The 20192-nt window shown below is 39.5% G+C and overlaps 1 protein-coding gene across 3 annotated transcripts in view; it reads right to left on the bottom strand.

Annotated features, from left to right (window-relative positions):
• The window catches only part of Hmgxb3 (HMG-box containing 3), a 55767-nt gene that overhangs the window by 33089 nt on the left and 2486 nt on the right, over positions 1-20192 (bottom strand). For all 3 annotated transcript variants that reach the window (XM_090331234.1, XM_090331235.1, XM_090331233.1), the window contains exons 2-6: positions 19560-19698; positions 18330-18504; positions 13601-14101; positions 11836-11934; positions 90-221 (exon numbers count right to left, since the gene is read on the bottom strand). In XM_090331234.1, coding sequence (XP_090187360.1) covers positions 90-221; positions 11836-11934; positions 13601-14101; positions 18330-18504; positions 19560-19696 — 1044 coding nt within the window. In that variant the 5' untranslated portion in view covers positions 19697-19698. The remainder of the gene's footprint in view (positions 1-89; positions 222-11835; positions 11935-13600; positions 14102-18329; positions 18505-19559; positions 19699-20192) is intronic.

Genomic DNA, 20192 nt, shown 5'->3' on the forward strand with positions numbered 1-20192 from the left:
CCTGAATTCAAGCCTTCTTTAAAAAGTCATCTGTTCCCAAGGAAAACAGGAAGCCTACTTCCTATAGGAAGTAGGACAATGCATCTTACCTTTGGAATCCACTTCCCTCCTAGGAAGTTGCCACAGGTAGGGCACTTAGGTGGTTTGTGCCTGGTGACATATGTAAAAGAGCAACCTGGGCTGGTGCATGTCCCATGGCCCCGGCGGGTATATGTAGTAGTCTGTTTGGTGGGAGAAAAAAAGTGTATCAGAATCAAGGCTATAACCCAATCTGAGATCTGCTGACCATGCTAGACATATTATCAGACCAACAGAATATAGGCTAGCTATTCATCATTAGGTCAGAATTGTAAAGATGCTAAGGTACAAGTGCACTTTTAGAAATAAAGAAATGGGGGCTATGAGTGTGGCCTAGTGTCAGAGTTCTTGCCTAGCATGCACGAAATTCCATTGCACATACACAGAAAAAGCCAAGAGTGATGGGCTCAAGTGGTAGAGCGCTAACCTTGAGAAAGCTCAAGACAGTGCCCAGACCCTGAGTCAAGCTCCAGAAGGACTGGAAAAACAAAACAAAACAAATAATAAACTAGTATACAAAAGGGGGAAACACAGCTGCCCACGGTTACTTAGGTACTAGAAAAGTAAGGTAGTGATGGTTTATATTAACAGCACCAAAGTACCATGTAGTACCTTGTATCTTATTTAATACTTTCAGATTTTTTTGGCCAGTCCTAGGCCTTGATCTCAGGACCTGAGCAACTGTCCTTGGGTTTTCTCAAGGCTAGAGCTCTTCCACTTGAGCCACAGCGCCACTTCCAGGTTTTTTTTTTTTTTTTTTTTTATGTATGTAGTACTGAGGAATCAAACCCGAGTCTTTGTGCATGCTAGGCAAGCACTCTACTACTAGGACAAACTCCCGGCCCCAGTAGTTTTTTTTAAAAAAAAAAAATTAAAAACTTTTTATTAACACTGAGTTTTTTCAAATGCATGTTCCACAAGTATTCAAGAAAAAAAATCTCTATATGCAATCACTGGTAAATACATTTAAGAATATAATTAAAATTAAGCTGAGTCTTTGTCATTGAAACATATCGATCTATATATCAATATATGTCTATAGAACATATATCCTATCATAGACCTATGACTATATAGATATATTTATATCTCCAAATTCATGTTAATGACCTGCAGTACCTGAGTACTGAGTCATTGCTCTTGTATTGTTTAGATCTAATACCCACATATCAAGGAGACCATGTATCTTTTGTTCCTTTGGTCTTGGCTTATCTAACTCAATATAGTTTGCTCTAGCTCTATCCACTTCCCAGTGAATGCCATTATTTTATCTTGTCTGGTGGCTATGTAGAATTCCATTGTATATTTGTACCACATCTTTTATATTCATTCATCTGCAGTGGGGCATCTGGGTTGTTTCCATTGCTTGGCTATTGTGAATAGTGCAGCAATGAACATGGCTGTACAGGTGTCCTTATCATATCCTGGGGTTTTTGATGCTAGGATTACAGGTGTGTGCCACCACACCTGGCTTATGTTTAGTTTTTTGAGGAACCTCCAAACTGCTTTCCAGAGTGGTTGTACTAGTTTACATTTCCACCAGCAGTGCAATAGAATCTCTCTCTGTCTCTCTCTCTCTGTCTTTTTGTTGGTTGTGGAGCTTGAACTCTGGGCCTGAGTGCTGTCCCTGAGCACAGGCAGATTGTGATGACTTTAAAATATATATTATTGGGCTGGGAGTTTGGCCTAGTGGTAGAGTGCTTGCCTAGCATGCACGAAGACCCGAGTTTGATTCCTTGGTACCATATACTTAGAAAAAGCCAGAAGTGGTGCTGAGGCTCAAGTGGTAGAGTTCTATCCTTGAGAAAGTCCAAGGACAGTCCTCAGGCCCTGAGCTTAAGCCCAGGACTGGAAAAAAAAAATTAAAATATATATTATTGCTGGGTGCCATAGGTGTATGCCTGTAATCCATGTTACTTAGAAGGCAGAGATCTAAGAAGCAAGGATCAAAGTCAGCTCAGGTAAGAAAGTCCATGACTATCTCCAATTAACCACCAAACAGGAGTAGAGTTATAGCTGCAGTGGCAGAGTGCCAGCCTTAAGCTAAGGAACAGCATGATTTCAAGCCCCAGTGTATAACACACACACACACACACACACACACACACACACACACACACACACACACACCCCTCTCTTTACATGCTGGGGTAAAGATTAATTAGATGGTAGAGCTAGTTTAGTTCATCTTAGTGCTGCAAATGCCTTAAACTCTCCAAGTAGAACTGTAAGTTCTACTCACAACTGTAAGTTCCCTTTTCCCCCATCTCTCAAAATGCTTTACCATATTTTTTTAAACAACTTAAAAATAAGAAAATTAAAAAAGTACCTCCTATATTCCCAAAGTCAATTTTGTAGTTCAATGTTATCATGTTGTTTTCATGGTTGTTGGGTTTTTTTTACACCAGGAAATAGGGTAAACATATAAAAAAATGTTAAGAAATGGTAAAATAATGTGTATGGTTTTAAGAACTACCATTTCTAGAATTTAGCAGAAGATAATGGCATCATCATCTCTTGAAATTTTGTTATTTTGTTGGAGAAAGCAGAAAAGACTGGCATTTAGTACTTGAAAAGACTGTAAGGTGTCTATATGCCACTATTCATTATAACATATTCTATATTGGAGTAGTGAAAATAACATGAAATGAAAAGTGTAAAAAAAAATTGTCATGTGGGTCCTGCTTTTATATCCAAAGTGCTAAGAAAAACTGAAAGCAAACACAGTTTAAATACAGTTTAAATAACCTGCTGGTTAAAACTGTGGAAACATATCTTAGTGGAAGGAATGAAGAGTTGTCAACACTCCCAAGTCCTGGTAACATGCATTTCACAGTGGCATTCTGAAGACAATGCCACAACCTAAAGAAGTGACTTGAGCAGAGAGAACTTTAGGTGTATACTACCACAACCAACATGAATTTTTAATGAGGGAAATGATGGCCAACAAAATGAACTCATCAATCATTTCAACCAATCAATAGAGGACAACCAATCATTCCAGTGCTGACGTAGATATGCAAGGGCTCAGGCTCTGCAGTGCATGCATAGGGCTGCCCCAGAAGCTGGATTCTGAACACAGTGAACATCATTTGGATGTGGCTGGTTAGCTGACTGCTCAACTAACAGATATATTTCTAGTTATCGGCCAGTTCTTTCTGTGCTGCGTGAGCATTCTTCTGGACATCAGCAGCATGGAATTCTATGTCATTTCTCCCATGACTGTGATTCCCAATCCTCTGAAGTCACCAGCCAGTGGGTGGAGTATGTGCTGTTCAGAAACCCTGAACTCAGGATGACCTCAGTCCCAGAGTGACTGGAAAAGCAAGTTATAGCAAGGGCATTATGAACCTCAGTGGCAAATATGGTCAGAACAATACAGCTAATTCTGCATGGGGTGAAGACCTGAAGACACTGGATGTGGAAAGATGGCTATGTTCCTTGGTGCTACTTCCTGAAGGGCAGTTGGAAGCCTGATGGGAACTGGTAACCAGTTGGTTTATGGAAGCCAGGGAAGGGGACTTATAAAACTATGCACCTAACCAACAAAAGCAAATTGGATAGGGTTATATGGGGAGGGGGCTACAGGAGAAGCTCTCAATATGACTCCATCCATTCAACCTGAATCAAGATTGTGACCACACCCCCATTTTCATGGTCCTCTCTGGCCAGTGGGGATTCAAGAATTGAGGCCATACCCACATTCTATGCTGCCTAGTAGCACTGATATACCCTGTTTGCTTACACCACTACCAATAATAGAGAGGAAGAGGTGCTGAGTGGTGACAGAGAATTAAGGTGGGTTTGGAGATACAGTACAAAGTAGGCAGTTGGTGGTGAATTCAAGAATAGAGGTGATTTTAGAGAGCCTAGGAATGTGGGCCCAAATCTTCCATCTTCCCTGTCCTAGTACTGGGATGTCTGAGCGAACAAGACTAAAAGAAATTCACTGCAGGAAGGAAACTATGACAAGGATTCCAGCAGAGGAATTGTCCTGATGGGCCAGTACAATCCTAAGAAAAAGAGAAAAATTAAAAAAGGTAATCCCTGGGGCCGGGAGTTTGGTAGAGTACTTGCCTAGCATGCACAAAGACCTGGGTTCGATTCTTTGGTACCATATACATAGAAAAAAACCAAAAGTGGTGCTATGGCTCAAGTGGTAGAGCGTTAGCCTTGAGAAAACCCAACGACAGTGCTCAGGCCATGAGCCCAAGCCCAGGACTGACCAAAAAAAAAAAAAAAAAGGTAACCCCAAGACAAACACCACTGGAGACTGTAATTCAACTGAGGGTGCAGCCAAAGATCATGCAGACTGCGAGACTCCCCTACCTCTGGGCACAGTCAGAGCTTCCAGAGTCAAGAGTGCTTGCCACACACCTCAATAACACAGAGGATCTGGAAAGGTGCTGCCAACACCTGGTGCTGGCCTTGGACTCCAGCAGAGGACAAAAACCAGCAGCTCTACAGAGAGACTAGAGACCTGCAGGATCAACAGGGAAAAGAGAACAAGAAGATGGCCTGTGTATAGGAAACACTGAAAACAGAGCTGGAGCTCCACAAGTTATCAATACAGATGCTGTTGTCAGAAAAATTCGATTTACAATCTGCCTTGGCCCACATGCAGCAAGTGTCTAAAGAAAGATAATTGGAACTGGTTTTGCCAGCCACCTGCAGGCTTCATAGCAGTGAGTCACAGAGCTAGGGAAGATACTGTCTGCAGTCTCTACCACACAGAATGAGACCAACAAGAACCTAGAACTCAAAAGGCTGGAAGTGCTCCCGGACACAGAAGCCTGACATGAAGATCAAACTCCACAAGGTCCAATAAACTAGTGTAGTGGGTAGAGTCGAAAAAACAACTAGACAACGTAAGAGTTGGTGACAGAATTAAAGTTGGAGAGAGACACTTTTGAAGAGGACCTGAGGGTGGAAAGTTCCACCCTCAGCTATTAGAGCAGATGAGCCAACTAAAAGAGGAGAGAGAACAAGAAGTGAGGAAGGTGTTGGACAGAGACCAACTTGGCAGAACTGAGAAAGCAGATGTCAGAGCTCCCTTCAGGAGATTGAGCAGCAGCTGCACGCTCAGGTTTTCAAGTTGCTGAAGGAGCTGGAGAAGCAACTTTACATCCAGGTAGAGGAAAACCAGAACCTCAGTCTCCAGAACTTAGAGCAGCAGAACTGTGAGTGCTAGAGAAGAAGGCCGGGGAATGGGATCAGCCATGCTAAGGATAGGTGAAAGATTCTCAAAAAAAAAAGGAAATGGAACACAAGACCATAAGATGCACACTGATGCAAAATGAAATACCAGCTGGCTCAGCTGCAGGATGCTTTCCACAGGCTGAGCTCTGAGGAGGGGGAGCTTGCCAGCATCCTGCACTGAGAGCAGCAGGTGAAGAAACAAAAGCTAGAGTAGAAGTTGGAAGAATGGAAAGACATGGTTGAGTTCAAGAGCCAAGTGGCTCAAGAGCTGCATGACTAGTACCTGGCCCAATTGCAGGAGCTCAAGAGCCACCTGTGAACAACACACAGCCTCTAGTCAGCAGCTGATCTCAGAGAAGGAGAACCTGCAGCAGCACTTGCTGAGGCAGACCCAGTTGCTGGAGCAGTTGAAGCAGGAACAGGTGCAGACTAAGCTGGGGAACCAGACAGTATCTCAAAAGTTACAGGACACTCTGAAGTGCCTGGAAGCAACAAGACATGAGAACAGACAGCTGCGGGCCCAACTGAGCTTCCTGACTTCCCCTGGGAAAGATGAAGGTCTAAGCAAAGAAGTAAAAGGGCAACTCCTCTTGATGTGACTGTCCCAGAGAATGCAACTGTCTCAGAGGAAGCAAACAACCCACAATCAATGAACCTAGAAGTACTATCCACGGCTGACTCAAAGAAGGCAAAGCTTGGCTGGCAACTGCCAGAGCAGCAGGCTCGCTGTGGGTATCTGGCCAACCTGGCAGCCCAGTGCCAGATAAAGCTGAAGTGCTAGGCCCTCTTCCCCAAGAGCTGGAACCATAGCATGCCTAGGGAGAGGAAGCAGGACACACAGGTACACAAGAAGATGAAAATCTGCTTCATGTACAACCTGCCCAACACGGTGGACTGCCAGATGGATGACCTCCAACATCAATGCAGCCAGCTATCAGAACACCTCAGCGCCACTGAAGAGTCCATAGATTTCCAAAAAGAATAGATGGAAGTCTTAGATGAGCTGTATCAGGAAAGAGATTAGTGTGTCAGCTGACTGTCCCAGGAGAAGAGGAGGCAGGAGGAGCTGAAGGAGCTGCTATTGCATCTTGCAGGTCAGGATTAAAGTTATGGAGGAGCAGCAAAGGTCTAAAGTGGTACAACTTAAAGACTAAGTAGAGTCTGTCCAAGGAAAGGTCCGAGTAGGCCCACTGGAGAACTCCACCACAGGGAAGATCATGTCACTGCTGCCTAATATCCAGCACCATCAAGAATTTGCAGGGTTGAGCAATGAGCCCCCCCTCCCCTTTTTCTATAGATTGATGCAAATGATGAGTTTGAGATCATTACTATCTAAAGGCTTGGTAGCCACCACTTAAGAGAAGTGAGCTCTTATCCTACTGTATGTATTTTGGGACCCGGCATTGGTGGCATTCTCTCAGGCCTTGTTATAATGAGTTATGAGAAGGAATATCTCCAGGTCAGACAAGGCAGAGGCTGTTGGGAAGTGGTCAAACTCTAGGGACATCTCATAGGACATTGGTTGCCAGAGAAGGGGACTACCTGATGGTTATTACAGAGTGAATTCTATACAAAGGAAGATGGGGAGTGATAGAATATTGTATTAGTGATGTTATTTTATAAATGACTCCCATATTAGCTTACTCATTATTTTCATGCTGGTTTATGGAGTAGTTTTCAAATTTTTATTTAATTTTTTCAAGAAAATTTTGTATTGTTTTCTTTTTTATTATTTTAATTATTATTTTGTATTTTAATCAATTATTTCATTATTTAGCACTGTTTTTTTCATATATTTTTACTGTAATTAATAGAAGGGTTACATTATATTCACCAGATAGAAGGTGCATTACTGCACAAACATTGATACCCTTTCTCATGTCATGGTCCCCATTTCCCTTCCCCCACCTCTGCCCCTAATCTTGTTTTTCCCCTTCCCTGTCCCATTTCAAATAACGAAATAAATATATATTCAATATATCAGATAACAAAGTAAGATACTGTAACCATATGAGATAACCAAAGGACAGCAAAACAGATGAGAGATAACATAGTACATTAAGAACAACAATTACTCATTATATGGCTTTTGTTTCTATATCCTGGAGGTCCTTTCATTTAGCGTCATTCTATATGGCCTTATGTATCTAGGTTTTGCTCCATTGTAAATCTCTGCTAGGAAAGCCCAAGGTTTCTACTGATTATGACAAATGAGGAAAACCACTGAGCCTTTGTTTCTTTGAGTCTGGCTTACTTCACTTAATATGGTTTTTTCTAAGTCTTTCCATTTCCTTACAAATAGGGGGATGTCATTCTGACAACAGCATAGAATTTCATTGTTAACACTGATTTTTTTTTTCAAGGAAAATTTTGTATTATTTCCTTAACTTAGTTATTTCATTGTTTAGCATTATATTATGTTGGTACATTGATGTGTATTTAAAATTGTATTCCATACCAACAACACTAAATTTTCTCATTTGTATTTCAATACATTATAATGGTAGTACACTGAAGAGAACAAATAGTACAAATTGAAAAAGAACTGTCAGTTTGGAAAAACATTACTAGAACATCTGTAGAAAGAATATCAAACATCTCAAATTTTCACTTAGGACTTTTTCAAGTGATAAAAGGTGGCATACTACTCGGTGAATCCAATAAAATATTAAAATCCAAAAATATTCGGAAGATACACCTTGCTAATAGTAGCTTTTTAAAAAGCTGAGTATCAGAGACAGATAAAGTCATTTTATCATAAGGAAGGAGTCAATTTATCAAGAGGATGTAACAATAATGTACATTTACAATGTAAGTCAAAATATAAAACATAACCAAAATATACGTAATAGAAGTTGGTTGCCTTAATAACTGATTGAATAAGTTGACAAAAAAAATCAGAAAGAGTATAAAAGAGCCGAACAATATTATCAAACTGACCTGATTTGATACAGAAAACACATTTAAAAAGAATTAAAAATATTCATCAGATCATATTCTAGACCATAAAATAATTCCAAAGGCCAGATATTGGTGGCTCAAGCTTATAATCCTAATTACTAAGGAGAGTAAGATATAAGGACCATGGTTTTTAGCCAATTAACCAGTAAGAAAGCCAAAAGTGGAGGTGTGGCTCAAGAGATAGAGCAAGTGCCTAGAATGAAAAAGTTAAAGAAGAGCACCCAGGCCCTGAGTTCCAACCCTAGTACCAATATGAATAAAATTTAGCTAATTAACTAAATAAAAAAATCAACTTGAAAGGATTCAAGTTTAAAAACCATAAAGCTCTGCCCAAAATGGTATTAGGCAATATAAATCATTAACAGAAAGGTTTCTGGAAAATGCACATTCATATGACCTATAAGTCAACAAAGTAAATTAGGAATCTGAGTTGAATGAAAAAATATATTGTATCAGACCTTGTGCGATGCCATTAAAGTAGTGCTTAGAAGAAAATTTAAAATATTAGGCATCTATATTAAAAAGAGGGCCTCAAGTCAAATGATATCAGCTTCTAACCTTAAAAAACTAGAAAACAGGCTGGGAATTTGGCCTAGTGGTAAGAGTGCTTGCCTAGCATGCACAAAGACCCGGGTTTGTTTCCTCAGTATCACATACATTGAAAAAAAAAAAAAAAAGCTGGAAGTGGTGCTGTGGCTCAAGCAGTAGAGTTCTAGCCTTGAGAAAGCCCAAGGACAGTGTTCAGGGCCGAGTCCAGTCCCCATGACTAAACAAACAAAAAAATAAAATAAAAAATAAAAAACAAAAAACTAGAAAACAAGCAGGGCACTGGTGGCTCACACCCATAACCTAGCTACTCAGGAAGTTGAGATATGAGTATTGTGGCTCGAAGCCAGTTCTGGCAAGAAAGTTGGTGAGACATTTATCTCCAATTAACCATCAAAAAAGCCATATGTGGAGCTGTAGCTCAAAAGAGCTAGTTTTGAACATAAAAGCCCAGAGTTCAAGCCCTAGGACTGGCACTAAAAAAAAACCCAACAAACAAAAACCCCAGAAAAACAAATGCTCACTGAAATAGAAAACAAAAACAGAGAAAAATCAATAAAACCAAGGGTTAATTCCTTGAGATCAATAAAACTGATAGTGAATTAACCACAGACTCTATACATATTAAAAGGATACAAGTTCTTCAAAATTTAAACAACAATTATGATCCAACAATTCTACTCAGTTATATGCCTGAGTAAACAGAATATGGGACTCAAACTAATACTTGTACACTAAAATTCATAGTAGCATTATTTACAGTAGCCAAAAGAGAGCCATAAATAGCTCAAATGTTCAGGAAAGTACTTTATGTGTTTGCATGGTAATACAGATAGTATGATATGTACAGAAACATACATACACCATAAAAATAAGATTCTGGTAACTATTACAGGTGGATATGGTTTGAAAACATTCTATTAAATGAAAAACCAAGATGTAAACATTGATGTAAAATGTATACTTTAAAATGGTTCAAGTGGTAAATTTTAAGCTTGTTTTACTACAATTTAAAAAGGAAACAAATGTGATTAAAATGATACATTCCTGGATCATCAAAATACATACATGCACATACTCATATACCCTCTCAAAAAGATGTATTCTAAATAATCTTATGTAAGATTTTAAACTGAACATGAAGTTCAACATCAAAGCACAAAGAAAACTCCAAGCCCATATGTCTTCACTAGCAATTGTATAGAACAATGAAGAAATAATGTGAATATATACCAACTCTTCAGGAAACTGAGGAGAGTTAAAACTTCCTAACACACTTTATGAAGCAAGCCTCACCCTAATAAAACACACTGTTCAAGAAAACTAGAAACCAACATCTTTCATGAACATGGACACAAAAATCCTAATCAAATTGTACATTAAATTCAACAGTATGCAAGAGGGTAATAAAACATGTCAAGTGGGGTTTATCCTAGGAATGCTTACTGGGCTTAACATCTAAAAAATAATGAAGTTCATTAGCTAGAAAAGAAATTTAATAAAATTTCAATAAACACAGAAAAATGTGTTTGGCAAAACCCAACATACATTATAAATAAAATCACAGCAAATCGGAAATAGATGTAGGTCCTAAACTAAAAGTTAGTAATGAAAAACATATAGCTAACATCATACTTTTAACTGTGAAAGACTGAATCCTTACTCATAGGATAAATAAGACAATACTGTTCTTCAAAATTCTCTTCAGCATTGTACTATACTTACCCAGATAATCTAATAAAAGAATACAAAGACATGTAGGCTGGAATATAGAGCTAGGTGCTGGGGACTTATACCTGTAATCCTAGCTACTCAGGAGAAAGGGATCTAAGGATCAAGGTTCAAAGCTAGCCAGGGCAGGAAAGTCTATAGACTTATCTCTACTTACCCACCAAACAGCTAGAAGTGAAGCTGTGGCTCAAGTGGTAGAATGCTAGCCTTGAGCAAAAAAAGTCTCAGGGACAGTGCACAGACTCTGAGTTCAAGCCCCAAGACCAGCACGCACATGTACACATATACAAAAAGAAACTTAAAATGTTAATCAGTGCTAACAAACCTGCCTAGTCAATATGATCAGGCAACACTAAAAGACCCCCAACTAAACCATTAAGTTAGGCCTGGTGATAGGTTCCTGTCATTCCAGCTATAACAGGAAGCATAAATAAGAAAATGGTAGTCCAGGCAAGTCTGGCAAAAATGTTTCAATGAAAACAAACAGAGCTAGGGACAGGGTTCAAGTGTTAGAATTCAGGTCTGCCCAGAGTTCAACTTCAAATTCTAATATCAACCCCTACCCGCCCCCCAAATAAAAACACAAAAATTGTATTACAATATACTAGCCAGGAACACACTGAGAAACCTTTTACACATCATCACAACTACCAAAAAAAAAAAACATTTAGAGATAAATCTCAGCCCAGCTGATGGAAAAATACATCCACAGAGATTCAAGAAACCAGAATCCTGGTTTTGGTTTACAGCTTAGAGGCCTTGAAATCCTTTCTCTTCTTTGGACCTATTTTCTAATCTATACACAGTGTTTAACTGGATCAGAGGCTCCTTAATTTTTCAAACTCATTTGCCTCTGAGAATTGAATAAAACCCATGGAACCTATCTCAGGAAAATCATATGATTTAAGGGAAGTTTGTGGCTTACTGAGAGCTCCATTATACAAGCACAACTTGTAAACACACATCAAATAACCAAGGCCTTTGCTAGCCTCGGTCTCCTAAGGTTCTAAGAGTTTTAGAAAATTAGGTTAAGTATTCTTTTTTTTTTTTTTTTTTTTTTTTTTGCCAGTCCTGGGCTTGGGCTCAGGGCCTGAGCACTGTCCCTGGATTTTCTCAAGGCTAGGGCTCTACCACTTGAGCCACAGCACCACTTCTGGCTTTTTTTTTTTTTTTTTTTTTTTGCTGCATATGTGGTACCCAGGAATCGAATCCGGGTCTTCATGCATGCGAGGCAAGCGCTCTACCACTAGGCCAAACTCCCAGCCCCGGTAAGAGTATTCTTAAAGGGCTCTAATTATCACCTATTCTCCATGTACTGACCAGTTTGATAGAGGTGGGATTCTCCACAACTGAGTAGGCAGGTAGAGGCACCATGATGAACTGAGCAGCTGGTGCAGAAGAGCTTCCTTCACTGGAATCCTGTGGGCAATGAAAAGGAGTGTCATTGAAAAGGTGCAGAACACTCGAGGGCACCCACACACCTGCAATAATCAGTCAAGGCCAAATGCCTATCAAAAGAAACAGACCTCAGGCTGGGAAAGCAGCCTAGTGGTAGATTGCTTGCCTCGGATATATGGAGCCCTGGGTTTGATTCTTTAGTACCACATACACAGAAAAAGCCAGAAGTAGCACTGTGGCAGGGAGGGAGGGAGGGAGGGAGGGAGGGAGGAAAAAGAAGTCTCTGGTTATCTCAAAACGAAAGAATTCGTGAAGTCTTGGGTTCTATTCCCCAGTACCACATACACAGAAAAAGCTGGAAGTGGTGCTAGGGCTCAAGTGGTAAAACACTAGCCTTGAGAAAGTGCAAGGACAGTGACCTGGCCCTGAGCTCAAGCCGAAGGACTGGGAAAGAAGAAACAAACAAACAAACAAACAGACCAAAGAAAGACAAGCTGGGTGTGGTGGCTCACACCTGTACTAGCTATTCTGGAGGCTGAGATCTGAGGATCAAAGTTCAAAGACAGCCTGACACTAAAAAGTTTGTGAGACTCTTATCTCTAATTAACCACCAGAAAACCAGAAGTGGCATTGTGGCTCAGGGTGGTAGCTTTGAGCTACAGAGCTCAGGGACAGCACTCAGGCCCAGAGTTCAAGTCCCATGACTTACAAAAAATTAAGACAAAGAAAACTATAAGAGAAAATGTGTGATCCTCAGTTTACAGCCTAAAAACCAAACCAAACAAAACAAAACTAATTCTGGGAGACTTAAGACTTCCAAGGGAACATTAAGCAGTCAGTAAGAGAACTAAATTATTCTGACCCTGTCACGAGTTCTTAAAGAATCTAACTCGTTTTAACCATTTTTTTTTTCATCATAAACAGCATCAAAACAATAACAAAAAGGACTAGGCCTGGGAAGGACTTTTTTGTAGGGGTACCTATCTTAACCCAACCAGAGTAATACCTCTTAGACTGGATCAAAAGACTCTCATCTCAGCAGGGCACCAATGGCTCAACACCTGTAATCCTGTCATCTCAACAGGCTGAGATCAAAGGATCACTGTTCAAAGCCAGCCCATGCAGGAAAATCTGTGAGACTCTTGTCTCCAATTAACCACCAGAAGTGGTAGGGTGCTAGTCTTGACATTCATCTCTGAGGCTACAATCCCATCAAGGTAAAAGTTATGAAATCAATGAGACTGCTACTTTCCCTTCAACTAAGCATGACTCCCACATTAATGGACTAATGCCTTTCTTTCTCAGTTATCAACCTGAACTTGTCTTTTTATGCCCAGAAATTCCTTTTAATGTTTTTTTTATCTACAACTCAAGCATTATGTGTTGAAATCTCAGGAACACAAAATCCTGGTGATATTGTTAACCAGACAACTCCTGGCTTTGCCTTTCAGATGACTTAATTTTCACTTATGTACCTAAGGTGGTGATGGAAATGTAGGTCAAGCACTACGAGAACTTTAGCAAGCTTCAGACTCAGAAGCACTCAGTAAATTACTGTCAGCACAAGTGCTATACCATCACTTTAAATGACCATTATTCCAAAATCTCAACATGGTGCTTCTGGCTGGCTTTATAGTAAGTAGCTCCAGGTAAAGCAAAAGACAATAGTAGTACCAAAGCCACTTACCCTCATAACTGTTACCACTGACACGCCCTCCCCAAGTTGGGGGTGGGGCATAGCCAGGCTTCCGGGGGTAAAGTCTGGTGAGCCGTTCAATAGGGTCTCTTCAATTACCAAGCTTGTCTGGTAAGGCTGGTGGCTCTCCCCTACCTCCAAGGAAGCCTCCTCCAGCAGCATATCTTGGCTGAGGATCTCTGACGTGGCAATCTCCTGTACAGCACCACCTGGCTGAGCAAGGGCTCCCACCTCCTCAGCCAATGCCTCCACAGCCAAGCACTGCTCTGCCATGCTTGCATGGCTGGAAACTGTCTCTGAGACAGTGTTGGACACAAGAGGAAGTCCTTTAGAGGGTAACTGGTTCTGAGCCATACATAGCTCTATTTGAGGGCAGCTTCGGTCCTCCTGAAGGCTGTTCTTGGGGATAATGATATAATCCGAGCGGGGTAGGATCTTGCGGAAACCTGGGATGTCTGGAACCACAGCAGTCAGTGCTGAGAGCTTAGAGTTCTGAGGACGAGGAAGCCAGAAGAGGGAAAAAAAAGCAACAATAAATGCACTGAGGTTAGACAAATATACACTAATTAAGTTGTTTTTTCTTCTGCAAAATAACCAGAACGACTGTACTTTTTTTTTTTTTTTTTTTTTTTTTTTTGGTGTTGGTACTGGGGCTTGAATTCAGGGAGCTTTCCCTTAGCATTTTCAGTCAAGGCTAGAAAGCTACTACTCAAACCACAACTCCACTTCAGCTTTTTGGTGTTTAAGTGAGGTAAGAATCTTTGTTTCCTATCAAGGCTGGCTTGAAATCCCAATCCTCAGATCTCAATTTTTGATTAGCTAGGATTACAGGTATGAGCCACTAGCATTTGCCTTCAGACTGTACTTCCTTGACTTGACAGGGACAGCCTGAATCAACAGCAGCATCATTACCATTTCAATCAATGTACCTAACTTAGTCAATCACACAGGACGCAGGTAACATTGATGGAACGGTGGACAGAACATTGAACTATCATCAAAACTATTGTCTACAACTCCAGCCCTGCTGTGCAAATGCTTTCTCCTGTTGTAGCCTCAATAAAATGACTCTAGAAATTTGAGTTTCTTTCACCCTTTGGAATTGTAGGATTTCAAAGTACAATACAAGCACCAGATTGTATAATGTTCATTAAAAACTCCAAAAGCAATTTAACAGGCCAAGTTGGTTGAAGGTAAGTCAGGATTCTGACTTCATTTGTTTCTTGAAGAATGACAAGGAATGGTAGTACACATCTGTGATCCCAATACTTGAGAAGTGAAGGAAAGGACTACCGTGTTAGCCTGGGCTCCATAACAAGACTCAATTTCAGAAACAAACAAGCTGGATGCTGGTAGTTCCCTCTGAGGAGGCCGAGTTCTGAGGATCATGGTTGAAAGTCAGACTAGGCAGGAAAGTGCATGAGAATCTTATTTCCATTCCAATTAAACACCAAAAAGCCAGAGTGTAACCATGGTTCAAGTGGCAGAGCGCTAGCCCCAAGGAAAAAAGTTCAGGGATAGAGCCCAGGCTCTGAGTTTAAGCCCTAGGACTAACACAAAATAAAAACAAAACTTGAACAAAACAAAAAAGAAAGTGACAAATAGGTCATAAAGCTGAGGAGGCTTCGTGAGACAAGAGTATTTATCAAACATCTATGTGCTAAGGTCCTGAATATAATTAAGGAGAAGTATTAACACTGATATAGTACCTTACAGGCTTAGAAAATGCTTTTAAACTCATGATCTAAGTCTTAAAAAACAAAACTATTACTATAATTATTCCCATTTAACACATGAAGAAATTAAAGATAAAAGGCATTAAGTTAAGCTTCCTAAACACAAAATTAGTAAATAAAAAAGATCTACATTTCCGATCAGATCTTTCAAAGATCAAGAAGACCAAGTACAAGAAACTTAGTCCTGTACAACTAATTAGTACCAAGAAAAAAAAACAATTTTTGTTTTAAAATTTTCAACTATTAAATGGGAAGTTATCCAGTAAGCAAAACAGGTGATCCAAGTGAATAGTTACGTGAAAATAAAAGTTGTTGTTCTTAATGTACTATGTTCTCATTTCTTTTGCTGTCCCTTGGTTATTCTCATATTGTTACAGTACCTTGCCTTGTTATCTGGTATATTGTATATACATTTATTTATTTGAAATAGGATAGGGAAGGGGGAAAACAAGATGAGGGGAGAAGGTGGGAGGAGGGAAATGGGGACAAAAACATGAGAAGGGGTATCAATGTTTGTGAAGAAATGTATCTTCTATTTGGTGACCATAACTGTAACAAAGGGGTATCAATGTTTGTGAAGAAACGTATCTTCTGTTTGGTGACTATAACTGTAACCCTTCCATTAATTACAATTAAAAAAAGAAGAAAGCAAAAATTTAAAAACAACAGACTTGAGTCCTTTATTGGTGAGGTAATGGAGAATTGTATCCTCGGGTTACCCTTTGAAGCAGATAAATTAGAGGAACTAGACTAAAACTCTGATAAATCAGGATGACACTAATTTTGCAGACTGGAAGGAGTAACACAGAACCAGAGGCCCTTGGCAGGAGATATGAAAAGCCACCAAGGAAAAGCTCGCCCCGGGGTGCCAACAGGCTCCCAAGACATATACCTTCACACTCCTGGAAATGAGGGGAAAGGACATTTCTCTCAAACATTGGTATTTTCCAGGTGTTCAATAAATGGTAACTTTTCTTATTATGAGGCTAATGGATATTTAATCTACTTAAGAACATTGTTTACAGATCAAGACAATGTGTCAAGAACTCAGCTAAGTTATTTCCATGATCAATTTTAAACATTATGAATAGTTACAATTTTTACTTTACTTATGAAGAAAATAAGATTCAAAAGTTAAATGTGAGCTGGGCAGGGGTGGCTCATGCCTGTAATCCTAGCTACTCAGGAGGCTGAGATCTAAGGATTGCAGTTCAAAGCCAGCCTGGCAGGAAAGTCAGTGAGGCTCGTATCTCCAATTAACCACCAGAAAACTGGAAGTGGCAGAAGTGGCACTGTGACTCAAGTGGTAAAGCTTGAGCTGAAGAGCGCTGAGACAACACCCAGGCCCAGAGTTCAAGCCCCACAACAGACAAAAAAAAAAAAAAAAAGTTAAATGATTCTTCTGTTAAGGTCACTCATTTAGTAGAGTTATCAAAGCTACTCCATCACCTCGGTTGTACTGGTAGAGATGGAGAAATATAAATACAGACAGGAGAAAGGAAGAATCATTATTCCAAAGTTTTAAATCTTATTAAAGACTTAATTAGTACCTACTTTTAAAATCTAAATCATTCTAAGATAAGACAGAATTTTATCTCAGACAAAATAGATTGCTGACTGAAGGGGGTAAGGTTCTGGGGCTTGGGGCGTCAAGTATCCTCTGCCACTCAGTTACACTCCTAGTTCCTATTATTGTTGATTTTATAATGCAGAAACCAAAAAGAGTAGGAGTATTTTCTTAAGACTAACTCTTCTGCAGAGACTCTTAGACTCATTGTAAATAAATCATCTGGAGGAGGGAATACAGAGCTGCATCTTCAAAAGCACAGGTTACACAAAGCTCTTTGAGGCAGAGGAATTTTAAGCTAGTAAGGACAATATAATCTAAATAGCAATTACAGATAGACCCCAACAAGGGAAAATAAAGCACATTCTGCTGTAACATAGTTACCTTCCAAAAGTAACCACTTCACTCTACATTATAAAAAAAAATTGAGACAATTATTTAAATTGAATTCAGGTTAAAAAAAATTCAGTTTGCAGTAGCAAGGGTATCTTTCCTGCAGGAATTTCGGTTTAAAAGAAAAAGTCATGCAAAAACTTGAGGTCCTGAGTTCAAGCCCCAATAATGACCAGTTTACCGTCATTGTAATTTGTCCCATAAAATACATTCAGGAGTTCACAGTCTCACATTCAAGAGCTCAGTCTCAGATTCTGCCATCATCGCTGACTATATTCTTGCATTTTTTTGCTTCTACCATGGTTTACAATCACCAGCATTAAGAACATGACATTACACAAAATAGCTGTATCTTAACTTCACAATCTACATCTTAACTTTAAGCCTAATTCCTCATTAGGTTGTAAGTGATACCAATCAGTATAACACAAAATAAGTTACATTAAATTTATAATATGAAAATATAGTATAAGGGAAATGCTTAAAGAAGCTATTATACAAAAAGGAAATGCTACTAACTAGCCATGAGAATTAGGAGCTCAATTATACCAAAATTCAGTCAGAAAAGGAAGCTAAGGCTCACTGCACAAAACTCAAAAATGCCAGTAATATGGACATGGTAATGGAAATATAAACACAACTATATAGACATAAAAACCTATGACTCTATAGACATGTTTTATTTCCTAAATTAATATGTTTCTATGACATACAAACCCTTAACCTAATTGTGATTAAGTTCTAAGTACTAAGTCCCAGTGATTGTAAATAGAGATTCCCTTCTTGAGCACTTGTTTGTTAAACTTGTCATTTAAAATGTGATGTAAAAATCAATGTTAATAAATTCTTTAATAAAAAAAAATGCCAGCTCTATATACTGTTGCAATCAAGGAGAAGAACAGAGTTCATAAAGTCATCAAAATGGAAGCTGATACTGGCAGGATTAAGTAAAGAAAAATGATAAAAATCTTCTGAAGGAAAGAATAGGAAATGGGGGGTATTAGCTGGAAAGATAATTACTTACAGGATCCAAACCTTCTTTCTCTAGTTTGGCTTTCTCCAAGTAGTAACTCCTCTCGGCCACGCTGAGAAGCCTCCAACTCTCACTAATCTTTTTATTGATCTCAGACTGTGGGAGGTGGGGGAGCTCTTGCTGAACTTTCAAGTAGATGTCATAGTAGTAGAGAAGATAAGCAGATCTGAGGAAGCAATAATTTCTTCCCTTACTCAACAAGCACATACGATAAGGCTATGGGCTGGGCAATCAACAAGATGATACAAAATCCAACTTCTCGATTCAGTGCATTTACCTAAATAGGAACTAGATAGAGGTCAAGCGAAGATTATATTCGACACCCCAGATAGTGATTGGTAAAGACAGCTGTTCTCCCTTCAAAAGCTTAAAGCAAAGGTTCAGCTAGACCACTTTTTCTTCTGGAATTTATTCTCTTAAAACTCAATAGATGGGCCAGGAGTTTGGCCTAGTGGTAGAGTGCTTGCCTAGCATGCATGGGTTCAAATCCTCACTACCACATTCATAGAAAAAGCTGCAAGGGTACTGTCGTTCAAGTGGTAGAGCTCTAGCCTTGAGAGAGCCCAAGGGCAGTACTCAGGCCCTGAGTTCAAGCCATGACTGGCAAAAGACAAAACCCCAAACTGAAAACCAATAGAGCCAAAGAAAGTTACAAGCTTGCTATTATTCTTCTCCTGGACAAGGTTACTAAGGGAACTGATTACTAAAGCAGTAAAAAATGTGACTAGTAACCAGCCTGAGTAGTCTTTAGTCATCTAATATGTAAAAAGTACCACCTGGAGGCTGAAAGGAATGCAGTAGAATGATCAAATTTACCAAGAAGCCTTCATTGCTCATAGTAGGAGGGAGATTAAAATTGTAATCTAGATATTTTCTATAGATATCATTGGCAGTATTTACAACTTTGTAACTTTGTTAATGTCACCTTAAATATTTAAACAATATAGTAAAAATAATGTATCTGTTTTGTGCTTAGATTCAACTTGAAATGGTGCAATGTCTTGTGCCTGCCAGGAAATATAATGAAAGTGTGACAAGCATGACACATGCTAGTATAAATCCCACTACTTGGCACCACCCATCTCCCTCTCCTCCGCCCCAATGCCCATTCAGACTTGGACAACTGAATTCTTTCTCAATGAATCTCAGAAGTCTTCTCCAATATAGCTCTTTAAGTAGCTTGTTCATAAATACCAGCAGCCATCAATAATGTTGGCTAACCTGGGTTTCTTGGCCTTCTCTCCATGTATTTTGTATTTTTTCTTCTTCTTGGGTGGTCCAGGGGAAGTGTAACAGTAGGCTTCCTCAATTTCCTCCATCAGGACAGTTACCTCAGTACCATCATATGATGCATCCATGGCTAGAGGAAAGTCAAACACAGTATTTTAAGAATCCATCCTAAAAGGGCCAACAGCTTCCAGATCAAATAATCCCTTACCTCTGTTGGTCTTTAAGGTTTAGCCATTTCCTAAATTCAAGATCCTAAGAAGCACACAGGGACTTGACAAACATCCAAATTCCCAGGTTCTACTCAGCCCTCTAAATCAATCTCGAGAAGCAGCAGGAAATGTCTGGCCCATAGAAGACCCAGAAAATTATCTGATATATGACAGGATAGACACCATGTTAATCTCCTTGTATGCTTCTTATTGGCTGTTTTCTGCTACCTGCTTGGACTGATAATTATATATAGCCCTCAAACGATGTTTAAAACACCCAGAAAACTTGAATGCTTAAATAAATGCTTCAGATGATTACGTTGACCAGGAAACTCTGGGACCATAGGTTCAGAAAGCCTCTTCACGTACATTCACTCATGGGATACAATAATCAATCACCTCAGAGTTTATTAGT

This window comes from Megascapheus bottae, chromosome 4, assembly GCF_031878675.1.
Source record: "Megascapheus bottae isolate mThoBot1 chromosome 4, mThoBot2.hap1, whole genome shotgun sequence".
NCBI lineage: Eukaryota > Metazoa > Chordata > Mammalia > Rodentia > Geomyidae > Megascapheus > Megascapheus bottae.